The 14,815-nt window shown below is 44.0% G+C and overlaps 1 protein-coding gene across 1 annotated transcript in view; it reads left to right on the top strand.

Moving 5' to 3' along the window:
- Positions 1-14,777, top strand: part of LOC117647832 (carboxylesterase 1E-like) — a 41,213-nt gene extending 26,436 nt beyond the window's left edge. Inside the window, exons 7-13 of the mRNA XM_034389804.1 lie at positions 1,338-1,523; positions 4,531-4,727; positions 5,355-5,529; positions 7,904-8,076; positions 9,739-9,883; positions 10,347-10,479; positions 14,588-14,777. Coding sequence (XP_034245695.1) covers positions 1,338-1,523; positions 4,531-4,727; positions 5,355-5,529; positions 7,904-8,076; positions 9,739-9,883; positions 10,347-10,479; positions 14,588-14,777 — 1,199 coding nt within the window. The remainder of the gene's footprint in view (positions 1-1,337; positions 1,524-4,530; positions 4,728-5,354; positions 5,530-7,903; positions 8,077-9,738; positions 9,884-10,346; positions 10,480-14,587) is intronic.
- The last annotated feature ends 38 nt before the right edge of the window (positions 14,778-14,815 follow it).

The following is a 14,815-nucleotide window of genomic DNA, read 5'->3' as shown; positions in this document are numbered from 1 at the left end:
ATTTCTTCGACACTTCTCATAAGAGTTGGGTGACCAGAAAAGAGGCATGCATACATCAGTCCATGTTAGATGAACCACTCACTTAGGGGATCATAACACAGGCCTTTAGAACATGCTGTCGGTAACAGAGAAATATTTTACATTAAAATAACAAGTGGATTAAATTTAACATTTTCATCAATTTTGGTGCAAATTTTCACCCACACCTCACCTTAAGTTCTAGAATAAGATAAAGTACTCTGCAAACTGTACAGAGTGCTCAGTACACTCTATTTGGAGTGTACTCATAAGCACACTCCTGTGAGAGTGTGCTCAGCTGAGTACACTCTAACGAAAGTGTGCTTAGCTGAGTACACTCTAACGAAAGTGTGCTTACCTGAGTACACTCTAACGAGAGTGTGCTTAAGTCGGCACAATTCATGCAGCTGAGTACACGTTCGTGGGAGTGTACTTGTGAGTACACGCTGAAGAGAGTGTACTCATGAGTACACGCTAAAGATAGAGTACTCATGAGTACACTCTAAAGAGAGTGTACTGAGTACACTGTTGAGTTTGCAGAGTAACTGAGTTCTACAGTGCGGCATTAAAACTAAGTTCTATGTCATAATTATGTGCTGCATTAAAACTAAGTTGTACATTAAAACCATAAATAATCTACTATAAAATTCCGCGTTTCCTGCTTGTGCCATTTGGGAAACCAAACTGACCAAATCTTCTCCAAAAGCCTATTGAACCAGGGCCTACTGACTGCAGCCCCAAGAAATCTAATCGATATTCGAAAACATAATGAAAGTTGCCTACAAACGTCAAAATGCACGATTTTGTTGAAAAGTCCCTGGCAGCTGAGCAACGTACCCTATCGCGGTTCCCAGTAGCGTTCCGGAAGATATTTGAGCCGGAGGTTTGAAAACGCTATCAGGCAACATCCTCAAAACTGCACTTCTAAACTTGATGTATTAAAAGGTTGACTTTGGCCTGAAAAAGTTGGCTCCATGCATAATGTTTTTGTCTTCTTTTTTTAGTCCTCTTACAACGTGGCCTGAAAAAGTTCGCTCCATGCATAATGTTTTTGTCTTCTTTTTTTAGTCCTCTTACAACGTTGCTCATCGATTTTCCAGAATAAAAATATGTCTTTCGTGGGCTACCGTAGTGGTCCTCCCGTCGCTGAATCATTTTACTGTAAAAATTAGCTGTCACTTTCTGACCAAATCATGGATGACATTTCCGTCATTTTCAAATGGCATCAGTGCTCTTCAACATATTGCATGGGCGTGGCCTTGAAATTGTCATCACGTGACGATCAAAATATTCACAGTGTACTCGTTCGTCTGCCCTAGGATTTCTCAGCAGCAATACATCAGATGCTCCGGGCAACGCAGGCCTCAAGGACCAGGTGCAAGCTCTCCGATGGGTGAGGGACAACATACGCACCTTCGGCGGTGACCCGTCAAGAGTCACTATTTACGGCGAGTCTGCCGGCGCAGCGAGCGTGCACTACCACATCCTGTCACCACTGTCTGCTGGTAAGATGAGAAACCTCCAGGGGTCGATCCAGAGACAGGTTCAAATCGTGCCATGCCGCATGGCACACGTTTCCTCATTACGGGTCAAGGTGCAACTTTTTGCCTGGCTCCGCGTGTAGTACCAGAACCAGGCTTTTCTGCCGCTCTTCAGTGCAAAGTTTGTCTCTTCCAAGTCTTCCAAGGGCTTCTGCATAAAGTCAGCGTTAAAATTGTAAGTATAACACTTACACAGACAGAGGGTAGACATTAGGGTGGGCCGTAAAACACGATTTTTCGATATCGCAAACGTAATAGCGCGCCAAAGTTACTTCATGGCAATTCAAACTCAACGCGATCTGGGCCAGGTCTGTAACTTGAAGCTTGACCCTCGCGCATCGACGTTGAAAATTCGAAAATTTGACTTTTACGGGTTTTTCTAAAAATAGCCATAGAAACTGAACCTGATGTCCAAATGATGTTTCCAAGACGGAAATGGAAACGTCTGATTATGCTTTATCAGTTTAAGACCACCGGGACCCTCTACGAGCAGTAGGGGACTGATGGGAAAAAATTACAAAATTACAATTTTTTTCCGTTTTTTATAAAACGCAAAAATTGCCTTCAGGGTTTGATACGGCCATCCTGACGTCACCGTACCCGAACCATACCCCGAATCATCTTCTCTAAGGACCCCTTCCCCGTTTTCAGCGCACAAGGTACCCCGTGATCCGTTCACACGTTGGGATTTGGACGCCAAAAATACATGTTTTACTAAAATTGTAAATTATCGATACTCAGGGCACAGTAGGGCACTCGTCTTGTCCGTATGAACAGTAGTGACTTAAAATCGATTGCTAGATGGTGTCTTTTCGTCGCAGGAACCCACCAGTATATAGACAATCGGACGAAGAGACCTTTAGCACGCTATTTGCACTGTAAATCTCGTTAATCTGGACTTAAAACGTATTTCAGGTCGTAAATGGCTCGTCTGGATTAACGACAGAAGGTGGTTGCACGTTTATACGGGTTATTCTTATCCATCGTGTAGATTCTCATTTCCTTTCTCACCGTTATGTCCGTTTGCAACGGCCCAGGGAACATACTTACGCTTAGTGCGCTGTAGAGCTGAGCCCCCCGTAGACAGGCCCCTGTTTCGTTTGTCTTCGTTATGGTAGTTTCTCAATACCGTTAAAATTTGAGCGACTGCACTCTCATTCTAGGAACGTGACATCACGTTGAAACGAACGTGACAAAATGTCACGTTCGTTTGAGCATTGTGTCACGTTCGTTTGAATGTGAACAAGCTGTTTTTTGGACAATTCACACTCTAACGAATGTGACACAATGCTCAAACGAACGTGACATGTTGTCACGTTCGTTTCAACGTGATGTCACGTTCCTGGAATGAGAGTGTGCCTGCGACAGCCGCAGGGACATGTAACGCCAGTTGACCAATTTTGGAAGTGATGCCTTCTTACAGGTAAACATTTACCTTCGTTCTGGCGTACTGTACCTTCGCGTTTTGCTCCATTCTCCTGCGTACAGTATCAAGGTGTCAACTTATACATGCGCTGTAGGAGAAATCCACGGGAAAAATACAGGCACAGTCTGGTAGAACATTTGCCTGGTACCACCATACCTCAGCCAGTACGGCTTTTGGGGTACGGAGTACGGGTTTTTCATGACATAGGATCTCATGGGAAGCACGGTTTTTGGGTACAGCTGTTCTGTACATCGTGTGGTACGGTCTAGCCGGACCTTTTTCCTTGAAATGTACGGCCTTTTAAAAGTGTCGTAGCCCCACCAGTGGTTGGGTGGGTAAGGTGGTGGTGAATCTCGACGTGCTGAACCTTCTCGTGGTGAGGGGTGAGTCGTCTCGGATTTTCCGGGCGAGCCAAGAGCAGTACAGTGGAAACCGAATGTTTGGAAAACGGATTTAACCGAACCTTCAATGGAAATAGCGTTCTAAAGGTCTCTCCATCCGATTATCAATATACTGGTAGGTGCCTGTGACGCAAAGACACCATCTAGTAATCGATTTTGATTCACTACAGTTCATACGGACGAGACGAAGGCCCTACAGTGCCCTGAGTACCGATAATTTGCATTTTTAGTAAAACATGTGTTTTTGGCGTCCATATCCTAACGTGTGACCGGATCCCGGGGTACCCCGTGCGCTGAAAACGGGGAAGGGGTCCTTAGAGAAGATGATTCGGGGTATGGCTCGGGTACGGTGACGTCAGGATGGCCGTATCAAACCCTGAAGGCAATTTTTCCATTTTGTAAAAAACGGAAAAAAATTGTAATTTTGTAATTTTTTCCTATCAGTCCTCTACTGCTCGTAGAGGGTCCCGGTGGTCTTAAACTGATAAAGCATGATCAGACGTTTCCATTTCCGTCTCGGAAACATCATTTGGACATCAGGTTCAGTTTCTATGGCTATTTTTAGAAAAACCCGTAAAAGTCAAATTTTCGAATTTTCAACGTCGATGCGCGAGGGTCAAGCTTCAAGTTACAGACCTGGCCCAGATCGCGTTGAGTTTGAATTGCCATGAAGTAACTTTGGCGCGCTATTACGTTTGCGATATCGAAAAATCGTGTTTTACGGCCCACCCTAGTAGACATAAAAACTCGCCAAGACCGCCACCAAAAGGCCGTAATGCGCCGGACAAACGGCCTAAAGGCCGTGGTCTGACACAAGTCTTTCCATCCAATTTGCAGTGAAGGGCTACCAGTTCAAAAAAGTATTTATAGTAACAAAATATGAATGTAATTACCCAAAGCACAAAATCTTAAAAAAAAAAAATGTTTAACGGTTAAGATGGTCAAGCTCATCTAATCTAACTTATATGTAAGGCCTTAAACGCTTAGGATAACGTTATAATGCCCTTTTGTTGTAGATTAAAAGTCCCTGGTACTTAAACTGTACAATAGTTTTCGAAGTTGTTTGCCTGTAGAAGCTGAGCAATTCCATCGCGAAGTCCCTGAAAACAACGCGAGATGCCTCATTCCCTATGATCCCTTTCAGGACTCTTCCACGGTGCTATACTATCAAGCAGTGCGGTCCAGTCGGGAGTGTACCAAAGCAAGGGTTACGACCTCGTGCGACGTGTCACCAAGTTTTATGGTGGCCCCAGTGGCAGCCCGTCTGCCATGGTCAACTTTCTCCGGACGATTCCAGGATTGATATTGACCGCCACCTGGCTAGAGGTGGGCACAGACCAAGTAAGTTTTAGTTGGCTGGATTGCAATACGACCTAAGTAACAGGAAACTTGGGGATACAGACAACCTTAAGTGTGTGGCATTCGTACATAACAGCGCATCTACGATGGGATTCCCTATAAAGATACGTTGTTCTGTCAGATGATCACTCGTGTGTCCCGTGCATTTGATAAATTCGCATCGTCTTTCGTTGACCTTGAGAAATAAATAGCCACAGAGAGACGTTTGACCCCTTCACCTATCTTCTCGCGGGCACATCTAATCAATAGGGTATTTAGTCAGAACCAATTGTATATGTAGCATGTACTCGGCAATAACTGCATACATGCACTGAAAAACCAAACGTGGTCCAGACCGCACCACTGGTGTGGTCAGATGGGTACCATTTTGACCACATCAGTTGGTGTGGTCTAGACCACGTTTGGCCACGTTTGGTGCGGTCTAGACCGCACCAACTGATGTGGTCAAAATGGCACCCATTTGATCACACCAGTTGGTGCAGTCTAGATCACGCTTGGTTTTTCAGTGTGGGCATGCATAGAGTTCTGCAGAACTGAAAAAAAGTTCCCCTGTCAGCGTAAATGGTAAGTTTTTCCCGTTTGACAATGACCTTGAATGTGTTTTCGCAGGACTGGCAGCAGCTGGTACCGAACCTGCCTTGCCGCGCCGTGGTTGAGCCAGTGAACGGAGGGGAACCCGCTTTCTTCTCCGAGGATCCCAACGACCTCCTCGTGGCCGGCCGGTACAACAAGGTGCCCATGATCATCGGCAGTAATTTTCGCGAAGGCACACTTTTCTTCATGTGTAAGTTTGGCATGCAGCGGACAGAAACCAATCGACTCTAAATGAGGTATGGTGCAGTGGGGCTCAGTGGTCCGGATTGATTCTTTTCGCTCAGAAAAGCTTTTGACGAGCTAAAAAAATTTTGGACCAGGTCCTTTACTTCAGCTTTTTCTACGTAATACTGACAAATAAATTTGAGCAGCGAAAATGTAGGTTGATTTTGGGATAGCAAAAGAAACGGTTGTTAGGTGTACTATCTATGGAACAAATAAATGGAAAATATGTGTCAATATATGACTCCATATATGTTTCATGCATTGTCATTATAATTGTATCTTGCTCACGCTGTGGCAAAAAGCTACGGAAAATCCTGTGAACAGCTTGTGGTGATTCTCCGTAGCCCCCTTGTCAGTATTCTCCGTAGGCTCTTACAGTATTTTCCGTAGGACCGCACAGTATTCTCCGCAGGACCTTACAGTGATCTCCGTAGGACTATACAGTCGTCCAGGTCCTACGGAGAAGATTGTGCGGACTTACAGAGAATACTGTACGGCCCTAGGGAGCCTAGGGAGAATATTGATAAGAGGGCTACGGAGAATCCTGGCAAAAAAATGAACAGTATTTTCCGTAAGGGAGTATGGGGCGATTTGTAACAGGGGCGATTCGTAACAAATGCGTTTATTAATTTAAGTGGAGGGAGCAGAGGAAAATCTGAGTATGGCCCCTCTTTCGCTTGAAGTACAGGGTCCTTGAACAATCGAAGCGGATGTGATCGGTGCTCAGGTATAGTTTTGGAGGGCGTCTGAAATATAGGGTACACCGAAATTTCGGCAAACAGGAAAAATCTTTTATTTTGAGTTCTAGGAAGTTTCTGTCTGAGGCTCTCCAGGTATGAATCACCATCGAAGTACCGTTGGGGCCTTGAAGCGTGACCCCTTTACAATGTAACAACGTGGCATAAGTTGCTTTTACTTTGTCCAGTGATAGTTAGGGACGTATTTCTTGCGTAACAGGCATTTGGGGTGATTCGTAACAGACATGTATAAAAAACAAGAATTTAAGTAGTTTTTGCAATTAAATGCTTGAATTATTTCTCGAATCATCTGCTGCCTTATTCCAATTCATTTACACAGCTCGAAATGCATTTTAAAGCGAGTTATTCTATTCTTTCATCTAAAATTGAAAAAAGTGAGGTTAGGATTGACATAGCCGATCAGTTAATGCTGAGGCGGTCAACGGCAGCTTGCAATGTAGATTTTTAGACGTCTGCAGGACACCCAAAGAACAACTGGTGGAGGAGATATCATTCCCGACGATGTTTCATTTAATGTGTAGGATGTTATGAAAAGCCCCATGGCTGTTACAAATCACCCCATGCTGGGGCGATTCGTAACAGCATGCAAGGGTTTGGAAAACGTCTTAGATTTCAAAGATTACGGACTCCAGATTGATCCAATGGAGCTGCACAGTCTAAATGAAGGGCCAGACTGCTCAACTGGCACAAGTTTGACACCGATATGCAGAATGTTCTTTATTTTGTATAGAGAATTCCGAAATCTGTTACAAATCGCCCCATACTCCCTTACCTTTTTGCCACAGTGCAATATATTGCAAATTATCTTGCGCTATACGTGGTTTGTATATGGGGGTATATCTTGTTGCCCGTTAATATATAATGCATATATTTCCCCATATAATATTATCTTCGCGAAATGTATGTTTCAATATCTGACACGGCGCCCGTCGTGGGATGGGGCAGGGCGAGAAGGGCAGACTTTTCAAGTTACTTTTCTTAAAATCTTGGCACTGGATGTTGAGAAAGGCGGCTAGATTTCCCAAAATGCCCCAAAATCAACATACATTTTCGTTGGTACAACAAATGGTTATTTTACGGGTGCAGCTGCTTCACTCCCTCGCCTCCGTTTAACGCCATTCTTGACTGAAGATGCCCCTCTTGGTATGCCCTGGGAAATCTGGGCATGGGTAATCTGAATAACGTCCAACAAATTGATTCCGAAGCAACAGCAAAAGACTGTCTTCGGTTATTTTCAGTATATTACTCGTTTAACTTGCTTATTTTATGTCGCACTTTCAACAAGGAGATCTTCATTTTTAAGCTTGATCCTGTCACCATGCTGTCACACTGTTGAGAAAAACCGTACTTTTCACAGAAATCTTGGTTCACAAACCTTAGGACCCAAAAACCGTGCACCCCATAAGATTACATGTATCAGAAAACCGTGCTCTGTACCCCCTTTATCGTGCCGATTGAGGTACGGTGAAAACCGAACAGATTGACAACCAGCTTTGTACCGCACTATTGTGGACTAAGTATGCAGTGTAAGTTTTCAGCTGGTTTCAGTATGTTCCCGCCATAACTGTGTGTCCTTGTCAGTGAACACGGAATCGGGAGTGGACGCTATGCAACGGGACCCGGGGATCCTGGTGCCCTGCCCGTTGGTCAACGTCCTGGACGAGGCGGAACGACGTCGAGTGGGCCAGCAAATCCGAGACGTGTACACGCAGGGGCGGCCCATCAACAATGAGACGCTGGCCGCGGTTGTGGACGTGAGTCAGTAGTAAACCCCAATCCGAAAGACGATACTTTCAGTGGCTTTCTTTCGAGATAGTGTGCATCTCCCACTAAGGACAACCCGCCAAAAAAAGCACAATACACACAATAAATTGACCATCTAAGAGCAGTTGCCAAAATAAGGGTATCTTTCGTGTCTTTTGGCTCTATAATCGTTATTTTTCAACGTATTGAGATGCGGTTTGGTGCGTTGTGTTGGGCTCAACGTCGCCCACTCTTATCCATCTTAAGTCACCACTTTTTCAATTCAGAAGATGTCGATAAAGTGCTCCAAAGGGTCATTTTGTAACGTTCCGGTATGTCCCCCGTCCATAAATTCAAGTTTCGATGCTTATATTTCAGCTAATATGGAACGTAGAACGATTCTGAGAAGATATTCGGAAACTTTATTATTTTATCTATCAGATACATGTTACTGAACTCGTGTTTACGAGCTCGATTTGGGTGCAATCTGTAAACGCAAAATGTCCTCCGTGGTTGACTTTGCGGAACGTTACATGTGAATTATCACGGTTTCTCGCGTTGCACTCCACTGATAGTTCTCGGCCTTGTCGTCAGATTAATCTGTAGCATTTTTGCCGTCGAATGGTGCAAACGGGAACTCGTAGAAGTTAATAGAAAGCTCAGAATCTTGTTTTATAGGTTATGTTTCGGTAGTGTCCGACCATGATTTTAAAATGCTTTTCTGTTCCCCGGGCAAGTTATAGACCAAACAGAGACATGGTTCTTTCGGGACGTGTTGAGGAATCTTAAAAGAGGTGCTCACACCAAATGGCGTATTTTATTCATAGCAAGAGAGTTACTAGGCCTGTTTGAATGAAAATGTAACGTTCCGTATCCCGCTGTTTTCTGTAACGTTCCAGGGTTTATACAAACCTTGAAAACCTTGAAATCAGGGAAAAGTCAGGGAAAAAAATAGGTTCAGGGAAATCAGGGAAATGTCAGGGAATTTCGCAAAATGCAGCAGAATGTCAGGGGAAAATATGTTTGCTGCGACACTGGACCTGTTTGCTGGACAACTGCGGAGGAGAGCGCGAAACACCGGCCGTTCGAGTTCAACTCAATCAATGTTTTGATGCGCTCAAATGTCAGGGAAATTTGCAATTTCGCGTCAGGGAAATCAGGGAAAAGTCAGGGAAATTCTCACTATTTTTTTGTATAAACCCTGCGTTCCGTGTCTTTCCCCTATACTTTTGATAGGGGCTTTTTGGTCTTTCTGCAGTATTGCACCGGGAGCTCGACTGCGTTCAGATATAAGTCGTGGGACATCACTGAATATATTGGCCGAGAAAAAAGCCGACTTTTCCACATTTTTTTCTTGCGGTTCTATGGCCTTCAAAAGTGCCCCGAATTTTGGCAACTGCTCCTAAGAGGTGGCAAATAAAAGAATCGCCAAAATTTTGCAGTGATCTTTTAACTACTCTAGGGGACTAGCTCATAAATTCCTATTGCCAAATTTTGGCGACACTATAAAACATCGCAAAGATTTCGAAGCAGGCGCTCTTCAGCATAATGATGTTTATTGTCTAAAACTTTGTGAAAATTCTGCCGAACATGAGAAAATTTTTGTCACACTCTTTTACACGGCCTGTTTCACGTGACATTTCGACTTATTTGGCAATCTCTGTCTGACACAGATATTCGGAGACGAGTCTCTGCTGCACGGTATTCAAATCAGCGCAGCGTGGCACGCTCTCCGCGTACCGGTGTACCGCTACCATTTTGTGCTGGACGCCTTCAACCTGCTTTCTGTCTTCTTGAATATGCCGCCCCACGTAAAAGGTAAGACATGCAATCAGCAACGTCGAAATAACAACATTTTGCCCCCTCCCTCCTCAAATAAAACGAACAAAAACATAATGTTTGTTACCACCGCAAATCCAGTGGCAAGTTTCCCCGCCACTGGACTGGCGCTCACTATGGCTGGCCAAAATTTGGCGTTCCCATCCCTGGTTTCCGGATTCCATGCCAAATTTTGGCGTTACATATAGAGCGCCCAAATTTGGCGTTCCATTCCCTAGAGCACCACAAATCAGGACGCCAAAAATTGGCGCTCCAAAAGAAATGCAATAATTTGGCTTGGAAGGCATTACTCACCCACAGAAAAATAAAAGTTCGGCAATAGTTTTCAGTGCTACGGATATCCCTAGTTCAAATCACATGAGGGGAGGGCGTCCCAAAGTTCCTATACTTCCTACGCTTATCCCAAATGCATAATCCTTAAATCAATGCCCTTTATTATCAGTACCAGGTCATGGCGACGACATTGGCTACGTGTTCCGTCCACGGGCCCTGGGAGACCTCAAAGTCCTTGGCAAACGTTGGAGAACTGGAATGGAGCGGATGCTTGCTTTTATAACAAATTTCTGCTACCATGGGTAGGTGACGAAGAAACGGGAAGAAGATTGAAGTGAAAGTTGGTCGTCGCAACCGATCGGTGGCCATGAAGGGTGCTCGAGCACTTGTGACGTATGTAATTATTTTCTTGTCTCGAAATGTGCGGGGCAAACAGTAGTTGGCTACAGTTCTAAAGTTTTGAAACAAAGAGGTTTTACATTTAAAGGTTTAAAAAAACAAAAAAAACAAAACAAAAAAAAACAAGAAGTAAAGAAAAAAAGTTTAAAGGAATGGTGCGAAATATCAATGAATTGATATTAAATAAATGACTCGTTCTTTACACATTTTTTTGTGAATGAAGGATGTCTAGTGGTTATCAAAAGTGGCCAGGTGGTTGGATTATTGTTTAGCTCGAAATGTAAGTACGTTCAAAATCTACCGCCATTACAGTAGTTCGTTTGAAATCCGTGTGGTGGCGCCACGGGTCGCCGATGTTAGCGGAAGGCCGTCCAAAGGAAGGTTGAAAAACTGCAGATATTTTAAATGTTTGTTTGCTAAGAGAGATAATACTCAAATGAAAAATGTTAAACAAAGCACAGGGAGGTGGATTTTTGCTATGGCACATGCAAATTCGATATGAATCACGAAAAAACGAAGTGTTATATCCTCTCATTACTAGACACCAGCCAGTTTTAATAAACATTTTCAATCTTCATTTGCTCAAAAGCTTTCATAGTGAAATGAAAAATACTTCATTTACGATTTAAAGATGAGGCTTTGATCTTTCAAATGAGTACATTACATATGGTTTTCCTTGTGTGCATAGCGAGTTGAATCATGTAGCTAACAAAAACCGATTTTGAGCACAATACTCGTTCTCTTCACATTAACCTAAATTTTGAAATGAGGGTGTAAAGAACGAGTAAAAAAACGTGCCAATTCATTGTGAGACACTTGACTTCGGCAAGCGAAAGAGGGGAACAATTTTACTTAACCTTATCTTCCAACTGGGTTTATATTTTATTTTTGTGCCTTAAAATGGTATACATCATTGCGCCGAATCATTTGACTTAATTCCTAGCAGTTAAGGGTAAAATCTACATCGAAAATACATATATCTCGACATGACTCTTAATACGCTCTCAATTTAGGCCTAACGAGGATAGTAGTACAGCTAAGCATGGGCTGGAATGTACTTGCCATGCCGGTTCCAATGTACTTTGTACAAAAAAAATTTTTGTACCTTTAAAGTACAATCTACCCCTGTTTTTTTTTAATGTCAGGAATTATCGAAGGTTTGTTGTGATATTTTTCTTGCAGTGTAGAGTACTTCGGAGGAAATCCAGTGCGGGAGAAACTAAAGAGTGTTGTGCGGCTGTGCAGGGCGGTGGTGCACTGTTATTTCACTTGCGATACAGACCACACTTTCTGCGCAATACAATTTTCATCGCACTTTTCTGTGATGAACATTGCTGAAAGGTGTGATGAGCTACTGTATCGCAGAATTTTGCAATGATCATTGCGAAAAACTGCAATGATTCCAGATTTTGTGTTGTCATCATCGCAGTTTTTTTGCAATAATTCAGATTTTCATTGCAGAAAGCTGCGATGATCATTGCAGAATTTTGATCGATACAGAAGTCATTGCATCTCAGGAGCAATGATTCGTGGGAATCACATTTCGGATACCATCGCACGTTTTTGTGTTGAAAGTATCGCAACTTGGATAACAGTGTGGGGGCCGAAATAGGCTGAGTGGGAGGGCGCATTCGGCAACGCGCACTTTACCCCCAGTCAGCCCCTTTCGGCGTCCACCGTGCAACCATAATACGTACTTTTCCTTTCATAAAGAACTACTCAGGAAATACTATCTATGTACTGACTATTTACTTTTGTATATAATTTTTCAAAGGAAAATCCTGATCTTAAATTTCTTTTGTACATGTAAAAGTCCAAATCAGGGCCTAGTGCCCTGTGGACATATATTTTTTGTTGAAAAAATAATAATAATGAAAAAAGTTATACTTACTTAGAAAATACTAAGTATTATTGTTGCTTACACAAATACGTCATTAATGAGAAAAATCTCATTCAACGCACTACAAACCTAACTGTCTACTAAGTACACACTTACAAATGCGTGCTTGCAAGTACACACTTACAAACGCATGCTTGGCCAAGTACACACTTACAAATGCATGCTTGCAAGTACACACTTACAAACGCATGCCATTAACCATTTCGCATGTGAAAGTGTATGACGTTGTATGTGTATGACAAGCTGATTGTTTCTTGCAAGCACGCATTTGTAAGTGTGTACTTAGTAGACAGTTAGGTTTGTAGTGTGAATGTTAATGAAAGCAGATGATATTCGTTTGGTTTTCTTATACGGGGTAGTATGCGGGCTCATTCCAAAGATAGTATTTAAAACTGTGTATGAAACAAAATACATAGACCCGAGCGAGCTGGCCAGTGTTGGTACTGGTACTAGCCGTGCCGAGCTGTTGCTTGCACCGCCCTCCGCCGAGCCCGAGCGGGCATACAGGACATGAGCCCCGTCCCGTTTGAGCCCCGATAGTCTGAGACCCGACCTGAGCCCCAACTTGAGCCCCGACCAAAGCCCCAATATCCAGAGCCCGGATTGAGCCCCGACCTGAGCCCCGTTTGAGCCCCATTTGAGTCCCACTTGAGCCCCATTTGAGCCCCGTGGCAAAAAATCATGCAAAAAGTCTTCAAAAATTCCAATGCTTACGCATTGCACGGTGTTCCGGTTGTGGAAATAATGTAAGTTAATGAAAGAAGATTTGAAGTTAGAAATACGAAGAAGGGAGTAAATTTTATATTTTGGGGCTGAGAGAGAACCGCAGCCTTTAAAAGCAAGCCAAACAACCCAACCTCAGCAACAATGGAGAGGCAGTTTCAATGTGCGACTACTTGTTTTTTTCAGCCTCGCGATTTTCGAAAGGGCGCAGACGCCGGGAAAATTGTTGCCAACCCCCGAAAATCTATTTATTCTGTCTTTTCTGCTGCGAACCTTTTACTAATGACAGATTTGAATGATGTTTAAATGTCTTGTCAGTGTGCAATGAGTGAACATTGGCATTTTCGAATTTTACGGCGTTTTCATTTCTTTTTATCAGGGACTTAAAATTTTGACAGTTGGTACGATGGCAGTGAGACGTTGTCATGGAGACTTTTTCTTCATGTTTTTATCATTTTCTTAGAACAGTGATTAGTTTTTGTCACTTTGATGAGGCAGGAAGTTTAGTTTTGAGGAGTGGCACATTTTTTCTTCGAAACGTTTCTGGAAAATGTGAACGGATAAGGGTGCTTGATTGTTGCAAATTTATGTTTTAGTCGTTTACGGAAAATTTCTACGATAAATTTTTTAGATTTTCTGGACTTTTTATTGTATTATGAAAAGGATTAATATGGCGGGAGCGAAATGTCCATCGTGGGGGGTCCGTAGAAGAAGAATTCTGAGCCCCGGGCAATAGGGGTCCTCCTTCGTCGGAACCCCTAAAAATAGTTATTTTCGGCCACGGGGCTCTAACGGGGCTCAAACCGGGCTCAAATGGGGCCCAAACGGGGCTCAATCCGGGCTCTGGATATTGGGGCTTGGGTCGGGGCTCAAGTTGGGGCTCAACCCGGGCTCAGGCTGGGGCTCAAGTCCGGGCTCAGAACAACGGGGCTCAAACGGGACGGGGCTCATGTCCTGTATGCCCCCGAGCGCCCCGGGCCGGGCCGAATCGGGACGCATTGTTGCGCGATATTCCGCGCCGTGGCAGGCGGGGAGGGATTGTCCATGCGAGGAGGGGGTAGGGGGTGCCATTGTTTACGCCCGGTGCCGCTGGCGCTGTACCGGGGAGGGATTGTCGAATTCCGTGCAGGCTGCGCCTCACCGCCAGCCAGCCAGACACACCAGCCCGTCCCGGCCGCCAGCCCCTATTATATTGTTAGGATACGCGCTTGGTTTCTGGACTCGAGAGTAAAAGCACGCTGACACCTTCATTTGTGTATGGTAGTTTTAAGTATGTTTCAAGCGTGAAGGTATCATCTGCTAAAAAGTCAGTAACGTGCTGAGAGTGTTCCTATCTGGATTTCCACCGAAGTAGTACCCTATCCAGCTTTCCGCTTCATCTTTTTCAGCAATCCGACGCCCAACGTGACAGAACACACTCCAGTGTTGTGGCCGCGCCAGCTCAAGGGGAAGGACGTGTACCTGGAATTCGGCGACGAGCTGACCGTCAAGCGAGACTTGTATCCCGAAAGAATGGGGCTCCTGACGAAACTGTACAGTCAAATCATACGCCACCCAGTTTACAACGTTCCCAAATGAAAGTGATCAAACTGGCGGACACATATCGATCTCTATAA

Source organism: Thrips palmi, unplaced genomic scaffold, assembly GCF_012932325.1.
Source record: "Thrips palmi isolate BJ-2018 unplaced genomic scaffold, TpBJ-2018v1 HiC_scaffold_3, whole genome shotgun sequence".
NCBI classification, from domain to species: Eukaryota; Metazoa; Arthropoda; class Insecta; order Thysanoptera; family Thripidae; genus Thrips; species Thrips palmi.
This window is presented reverse-complemented; position numbering and strand designations above follow the sequence as displayed.